This window comes from Chiloscyllium punctatum, chromosome 45, assembly GCF_047496795.1.
Source record: "Chiloscyllium punctatum isolate Juve2018m chromosome 45, sChiPun1.3, whole genome shotgun sequence".
Classification (NCBI taxonomy): domain Eukaryota; kingdom Metazoa; phylum Chordata; class Chondrichthyes; order Orectolobiformes; family Hemiscylliidae; genus Chiloscyllium; species Chiloscyllium punctatum.
This window is the reverse complement of record NC_092783.1, coordinates 57,258,440-57,266,590: the sequence shown is the minus strand read 5'-3', so window position 1 is coordinate 57,266,590 and position 8,151 is coordinate 57,258,440. Positions and strand designations below refer to the sequence as shown.

The window sequence follows — 8,151 nt, the reverse complement described above, 5'->3', positions numbered from 1 at the left end:
GGTCTTGACATATGATGAACAGTTGAGGACTCTGGGTCTGTACACGATGGAGTTCAGAAGGATGAGGGGGGAAACCTGATTGAAACTTACAGAATACTGACAGGCTTGACTAGAGTGGACGACGAGATGTTTCCACTAGTAGAAGAGACGAGGCCCCCAGGGCACAGCCTCAGAGTAAAGGAATGGCCCTTTAGAATTGAAATGAGAAGAATTTTTTTCAGCCAAAGGGCGATTAAGCTTTAGAATCCATTGCTGCAGAAGGCTGTGGAGGCCAAGTCATCAAGTGTATTTAAGACATGGAGAGATAAGTTCTTCATAAGTAAGAGGATCAAGGGTTACAGGTAGAAGACAGAAGATAAAGTTAAGAAACAGATTAGCCATGATTGAATAGCTGAACAGACTGGATGGGTTGAATGACCATATTCAGTTCCTATGTCTTTGACCTTTTTATTAATCCTTCCATAAACATTTTCACAAAGACATCAATGAAATGCACAAAATAAACAAGAACAGCAACAACTTCCAGCTCCTTTAGACTGTGAAACATCTCATGGTGTATCACAGGAACATTATAAAACAAAGTATGACAGATATGGTTCAGTTCCACAGACGCTGAGGATTTCCAGGGGTTTTTGTTTTGAACTTTGTGTGTGTGCAGTTGAGGCCGGAACCTTGTATCGCGGACAGTGCTCTCCGCGCAGGGGAGCGGCGGAGCGGCGGACCAGACACCGGCGGAGGATTGTCACCGTCGGACCTGGAGGAGGCGGCCGCCCCGGGGCTCGGATCTTGAAGGAAAGTGGCGGTTGGTGTTTGAGCCGGAGCCCGGGAGGAGGAGGAGGAACCTGAGGGGGAACCTGAGGGGGAGAGGATGAACCTGGAGCTGCTGGGTAAGGGGGAAAAAATCACAAAACCCGGGGATTGTGAGGGACCGGGGCCTCAATCAGGGGAGAGAGGGAGAGAAACCGGTAAAAGAGGGAGAGGGGGGGGGGGATGGGGAGGGGGGGGGGGGGGATGGGGAGGGGCGGGGGGGGATGGGGAGAGGGACCGAGGGGGAGGGGGAGGGGGAGGGGAGACGGGGAGAGGGACCGAGGGGGAGGGGGAGGGGAGAGGGACCGAGGGGGAGGGGGGGGGGGGGGGGAGGGGAGAGGGACCGAGGGGGAGGGGGAGGGGGGGGGGAGGGGAGAGGGACCGAGGGGGAGGGGGGACGGGAGACGGGGAGGGGGACCGAGGGGGAGGGGGGACGGGGAGAGGGACCGAGGGGGAGGGGGGACGGGGAGAGGGACCAAGGGGGAGGGGGGACGGGGAGAGGGACCGAGGAGGAGGAGGGGGGACGGGGAGAGGGACCGAGGGGGGACGGGGAGAGGGACCGAGGGGGGACGGGGAGAGGGACCGAGGGGGAGAGGGGACGGGGAGAGGGACCGAGGGGGAGGGGGGACGGGAGACGGGGAGAGGGACCGAGGGGGAGGGGGGACGGGAGACGGGGAGAGGGACCGAGGGGGGACGGGAGACGGGGAGAGAGACCGAGGGGGAGGGGGGACGGAAGACGGGGAGGGGGACCGAGGGGGAGGGGGGACGGGGAGAGGGACCGAGGAGGAGGGGGGACGGGGAGAGGGACCGAGGGGGAGAGGGGACGGGGAGAGGGACCGAGGGGGAGAGGGGACGGGGAGAGGGACCGAGGGGGAGGGGGGACGGGAGACGGGGAGAGGGACCGAGGGGGAGGGGGGACGGGAGACGGGGAGAGGGACCGAGGGAGAGGGGGGACGGGGAGAGGGACCGAGGGGGAGGGGGGACGGGAGACGGGGAGAGGGACCGAGGGGGAGGGGGGACGGGAGACGGGGAGAGGGACCGAGGGGGGACGGGAGACGGGGAGAGAGACCGAGGGGGAGGGGGGACGGAAGACGGGGAGGGGGACCGAGGGGGAGGGGGGACGGGGAGAGGGACCGAGGAGGAGGGGGGACGGGGAGAGGGACCGAGGGGGAGAGGGGACGGGAGACGGGGAGAGGGACCGAGGGGGAGGGGGGACGGGAGACGGGGAGAGGGACGGAGGGGGAACGGGAGACGGGGAAAGGGACCGAGGGGGAGGGGGGACGGGAGACGGGGAGAGGGACCGAGGGAGAGGGGGGACGGGAGACGGGGAGAGGGACCGAGGGGGAGGGGGGACGGGAGACGGGGAGAGGGACCGAGGGGGAGGGGGGACGGGAGACGGGGAGAGGGACGGAGGGGGAACGGGAGACGGGGAAAGGGACCGAGGGGGAGGGGGGACGGGAGACGGGGAGAGGGACCGAGGGAGAGGGGGGACGGGAGACGGGGAGAGGGACCGAGGGGGAGGGGGGACGGGAGACGGGGAGAGGGACCGAGGGGGAGGGGGGACGGGAGACGGGGAGAGGGACGGAGGGGGAACGGGAGACGGGGAGAGGGACCGAGGGGGAGGGGGGACGGGAGACGGGGAGAGGGACCGAGGGAGAGGGGGGACGGGGAGAGGGACCGAGGGGGAGGGGGGACGGAAGACGGGGAGGGGGACCGAGGGGGAGGGGGGACGGGAGACGGGGAGAGGGACCGAGGGGGCGGAGGGAGAGGGAGAGGGGACGAGGGGGAGGTGGGAGAGGGGGAGCGGAGACGAGGGGGAGGTGGGCTGGGGAGCGGAGACGAGGGGGAGGTGGGCTGGGGAGCGGAGACGAGGGTGAGGTGGGCTGGGGAGCGGAGACGAGGGGGAGGTGGGCGGGGGAGAGGGGACGAGGGGGCGGGTGAGAAGGAACGAGTGGGAGGGGCAGAGGGAACGAGTGGGAGGGGGAGAGGGACGAGGAGAGTGAACGAGGGGGAGGGGGTGAGGGAACGACGGGAAAGGGAACAAGGGGGGCGGGGAGAGGGAATGGGGGAGAGGGAACGAGGGGAATGGGGAGAGGGAACGAGGTGGAGGGGTAGTAGGAACGAGAGGGAAAGTGAATGAGGGGGGTAGAGGGAACGAGGGAGAGGGAACGAGGGTGAGAGGGGCTGGGGAGAGGCGGAGGGGGAGAGGGGACGAGGGGGAGGTGGGAGAGGGAGAGGGGACGAGGGGGAGGTGGGAGAGGGGACGAGGGGGAGAGGGGACGAGGGGGAGGGCACGAGGGGGAGGTGGGAGAGGGGACGAGGGGGAGGTGGGACGAGGGGGAGGTGGGAAAGGGAGAGGGGACGAGGGGGAGGGGGAGAGGGAACGAGGGCGAGAGGGGACGTGGAGAGGGAACGAGGTGGAAGGGTAGTTGGAACGAGGGGTAGTGGATATGAGAGGGAAAGTGAACGAGGGGGAGGGGTTGAGGGAACGGGGGGGAGAGGGAATGGGGGGGGAGGAGAGGGAACGAGGGGGAGGGGCGAGAGGGAGAGGGGACGAGGGGGAGGTGAGAGAGGGAGAGGGGACGAGGGGGAGGTGGGAGAGGGGGGTGAGGGGGAGGTGGGAGAGGGAGAGGGGACGAGAGGGAGAGGAAGAGGGGACGAGAGGGAGAGGAAGAGGGGACGAGGGGGAGGTGGGAGAGGGGACGTGGGGGAGGTGGGAGAGGGGACGAGGGGGAGGTGGGAGAGGGAGAGGGGACGAGGGGGAGGTGGGGGAGGGAGAGGGGACGAGGGGGAGGTGGGGGAGGTGGGAGAGGGGACAAGGGGGAGGTGGGAGAGGGAGAGGGGACGAGGGGGCGGAGGGAGAGGGGACGAGGGGGCGGAGGGAGAGGGGACGAGGGGGCGGAGGGAGAGGAGACGAGGGGGCGGAGGGAGAGGGGACGAGGGGGCGGAGGGAGAGGGAGAGGGGGCGGAGGGAGAGGGAGAGGGGACGAGGGGGCAGAGGGAGAGGGGACGAGGGGGCAGAGGGAGAGGGGGCGTAGGGAGAGGGAGAGGGGACGAGGGGGCGGAGGGAGAGGGAGAGGGGACGAGGGGGAGGTGGGAGAGGGAGAGGGGACGAGGGGGAGGTGGGGGAGGTGGGAGAGGGGACGAGGGGGAGGTGGGAGAGGGAGAGGGGACGAGGGGGCGGAGGGAGAGGGGACGAGGGGGCGGAGGGAGAGGGGACGAGGGGGCGGAGGGAGAGGGGACGAGGGGGCGGAGGGAGAGGAGACGAGGGGGCGGAGGGAGAGGGGACGAGGGGGCGGAGGGAGAGGGAGAGGGGGCGGAGGGAGAGGGGACGAGGGGGCAGAGGGAGAGGGGACGAGGGGGCAGAGGGAGAGGGGGCGTAGGGAGAGGGAGAGGGGACGAGGGGGCGGAGGGAGAGGGAGAGGGGACGAGGGGGAGGTGGGAGAGGGAGAGGGGACGAGGGGGAGGTGGGAGAGGGGACGAGGGGGAGGTGGGAGAGGGAGAGGGGACGAGGGGGCGGAGGGAGAGGGGACGAGGGGGCGGAGGGAGAGGGGACGAGGGGGCGGAGGGAGAGGGAGAGGGGGCGGAGGGAGAGGGGACGAGGGGGCAGAGGGAGAGGGGACGAGGGGGCAGAGGGAGAGGGGGCGTAGGGAGAGGGAGAGGGGACGAGGGGGCGGAGGGAGAGGGGACGAGGGGGCGGAGGGAGAGGGGACGAGGGGGCGGAGGGAGAGGGGACGAGGGGCAGAGGGAGAGGGGACTAGGGGGCGGAGGGAGAGGGTACGAGGGGGCGGAGGGAGAGGGAGAGGGGACGAGGGGGCGGAGGGAGTGGGACGAGGGGGCGGAGGGAGAGGGGACGAGGGGGCGTAGGGAGAGGGGACGAGGGGGCGTAGGGAGAGGGGACGAGGCGGCGTAGGGAGAGGGGACGAGGGGGCGTAGGGAGAGGGAGGGGGGCGGCGGGAGAGGGGACGAGGGGGCAGAGGGAGAGGGGACGAGGGGGCAGAGGGAGAGGGGGCGTAGGGAGAGGGGACGAGGGGGCGGAGGGAGAGGGAGAGGGGGCGGAGGGAGAGGGGGCAGAGGGAGAGGGGACGAGGGGGCAGAGGGAGAGGGGACTAGGGCGGAGGGAGAGGGAGAGGGGACGAGGGGGCGGAGGGAGAGGGAGAGGGGACGAGGGGGCGGAGGGAGTGGGACGAGGGGGCGGAGGGAGAGGGAGAGGGGACGAGGGGGCGGAGGGAGTGGGACGAGGGGGCGGAGGGAGAGGGAGAGGGGACGAGGGGGCGTAGGGAGAGGGGACGAGGGGGCGTAGGGAGAGGGGACGAGGGGGCGTAGGGAGAGGGGACGAGGGGGCGTAGGGAGAGGGGACGAGGGGGCGTAGGGAGAGGGGACGAGGGGGCGTAGGGAGAGGGAGAGGGGACGGAGGGAGAGGGGACGAGGGGGCGGAGGGAGAGGGCGAGGGGGCGGAGGGAGAGGGGACGAGGGGGCGGAGGGAGAGGGGACGAGGGGGCAGAGGGAGAGGGGACGAGGGGGCGGAGGGAGAGGGAGGTGGGACGAGGGGGCAGGGAGAGGGAGAGGGGACGAGGGGGCGGAGGGAGAGGGGACGAGGGGGCGGAGGGAGAGGACGAGGGGGCGGAGGGAGAGGGAGAGGGGACGAGGGGGCAGAGGGAGAGGGGACGAGGGGGCGGAGGGAGAGGGAGAGGGGACGAGAGGGAGATGGGAGAGGGAGGTGTGACGAGGGGGCGGTGGGAGGGGGAGGTGGGACGAGGGGGCGGTGGGAGGGAGAGGGGACGAGGGGGCGGAGGGAGAGGGAGAGGGGACGAGGGGGCGGAGGGAGAGGGAGAGGGGACGAGGGGGCGGAGGGAGAGGGGACGAGGGGGCGGAGGGAGAGGGGACGAGGGGGCGGAGGGAGAGGGAGAGGGGACGAGGGGGCGGAGGGAGAGGGGACGAGGGGGCGGAGGGAGAGGGAGGTGGGACGAGGGGGCGGTGGGAGGGAGAGGGAGAGGGGGAGGGGACGAGGTGGCGGAGGGAGAGGGAGAGGGGACGAGGGGGCGGAGGGAGAGGGGACGAGGGGGTGGAGGGAGAGGGGACGAGGGGGAGGTGGGAGAGGGAGGTGGGACGAGGGGGCGGTGGGAGAGGGGGCGGAGGGAGAGGGAGGTGGGACGAGGGGGCGGGGAGAGGGAACGAGGGGGAGGGGGGCGGGGAGAGGGAACGAGGGTGAGGGGGGCGGGGAGAGGGAAGGAGGGGGAGGGGCAGGGGGAGAGGGAACGAGGGGCCGGGGGAGAGGGAACGGGGAGGGTGAGAGGGAAGGAGGGGGACAGGGAACGAGGGGGAGAGTGAGAGGTAACGAGGGGGAGAGAGGACGAGAGGGAGGGCTGAGGGAACGAGGGGGAGGGGGAGAAGGAACGAGGGGGAGGGGGAGAAGGAACGAGGGGGAGGGGGAGAAGGAGAGGGGACCAGGGGGCGGAGGGAGAGGGAGAGGGGACCAGGGGGCGGAGGGAGAGGGAGAGTGGACGAGGGGGCGGAGGGAGAGTGGACGAGGGGGCGGAGGGAGAGTGGACGAGGGGGCGGAGGGAGAGTGGACGAGGGGGCGGAGGGAGAGTGGACGAGGGGGCGGAGGGAGAGTGGACGAGGGGGCGGAGGGAGAGGGGACGAGGGGGCGGTGGGAGAGGGGACGAGGGGGCGGTGGGAGAGGGGACGAGGGGGCGGTGGGAGAGGGGACGAGGGGGCGGTGGGAGAGGGGACGAGGGGGAGGTGGGAGAGGGGGAGAGGGAACGAGGGGTGGGGGAGAAGGAACGAGGGGGAGGGGGAGAAGGAACGAGTGGGAGGGGGAGAGGGACGAGGAGAGTGAACGAGGGGGAGGGGGTGAGGGAACGACGGGAAAGGGAACAAGGGGGGCGGGAAGAGGGAACGGGGGAGAGGGAACGAGGGGAATGGGGAGAGGGAACGAGGTGGAGGGGTAGTAGGAACGAGAGGGAAAGTGAACGAGGGGGGTAGAGGGAACGAGGGAGAGAGGGGCTGGGGAGAGGCGGAGGGGGAGAGGGGACGAGGGGGTGGTGGGAGAGGGGACGAGGGGGAGGTGGGAGAGGGAGAGGGAGAGGGGACGAGGGGGAGGTGGGAGAGGGGACGAGGGGGAGAGGGGACGAGGGGGAGGGGACGAGTGGGAGAGGGGACGAGGGGGAGGTGGGAGAGAGGACGAGGGGGAGGTGGGAGAGGAGAGGGGACGAGGGGGAGGTGGGAGAGGGGACGAGGGGGAGAGGGAACGAGGGGGACGGGGCGTGGAGAGGGAAGGAGGGGGGCGGGGAGGGGGAAGGAGGAAGGAGGGGGCGGGGAGAGGGTACGAGGGGGACGGGGAGAGATAACAAGGGGGAGGGGGACGGGGAGAGGGAACGAGGGGGAGAGGGGCTGGGGAGAGGCGGAGGGGGAGAGGGGAGGGAAGGGAACGAGGGGGAGGGGGACGGGGAGAGGGAACGAAGGGGAGATGGACGGGGACAGGGAACGAAGGGGAGGGGGACAGGGAATGATGGGGAGGGGGACAGGGAGAGGGAATGGGGGAGAGGGAATGAGGGAGAGGGGAATAAGGAGAGGGAATGAGGGGGAGGGGGGCGGGGAGAGGGGGGCGGGGAGAGGGGGGGAGGGGGGCGGGGAGAGGGAAGGAGGGGGGCGGGGAGAGGGTACGAGGGGGACGGGGAGAGATAACAAGGGGGAGGGGGACGGGGAGAGGGAACGATGGGCAGGGGGAGAGGGAACGAGGGGGAAGGAGGGGGACAGGGAACGCGGGGGAGAGTGAGAGGTAACGAGGGGGAGAGAGGACGAGCGGGAGGGGCTGAGGGGATGGGGCGGAGGGGGAGAGGGAACGAGGGGGAGGGTGAGAGGGAACGGGGAGGGTGAGAGGGAACGAGGGGGAAGGAGGACGGAATGACAGGGAGGGGTAGAGGGTACGGGGAGGGGGAACGAGGGGGAGGGGCGTGGAGAGGGAACGAGGGGGAGGGGGCGGGGAGAGGGAACGAGGGGGAGGGGGGCGGGGAGAGGGAACGAGGGGGAGGGGGCGGGGTGAGGGAAGGAGGGGGTGGGGGAAGGAGGGGGGCGGGGAGAGGGAAGGAGGGGGGCGGGGAGAGGGAAGGAGGGGGGCGGGGAGAGGGAAGGAGGGGGCGGGGAGAGGGAAGGAGGGGGAGGGGCAGGGGGAGTGGGAACGAGGGGCAGGGGGAGAGGGAAGGAGGGGGACAGGGAACGAGGGGGAGAGTGAGAGGTAACGAGGGGGAGAGGAGACGAGAGGGAGGGCTGAGGGAACGAGGGGGAGAGGGAACGAGGGAGAGAGGGGCTGGGGAGAGGGGGAGAGGGGAGGGAAGGGAA

The 8,151-nt window shown here is 70.8% G+C and overlaps 1 protein-coding gene across 2 annotated transcripts in view; it reads left to right on the top strand.

Moving 5' to 3' along the window:
* Positions 1-737: 737 nt before the first annotated feature.
* rbbp5 (retinoblastoma binding protein 5) overlaps positions 738-8,151 on the top strand; it is a 52,816-nt gene continuing 45,402 nt past the window's right edge. For both annotated transcript variants that reach the window (XM_072563852.1, XM_072563851.1), the window contains exon 1: positions 738-887. In XM_072563852.1, coding sequence (XP_072419953.1) covers positions 869-887 — 19 coding nt within the window. In that variant the 5' untranslated portion in view covers positions 738-868. The remainder of the gene's footprint in view (positions 888-8,151) is intronic.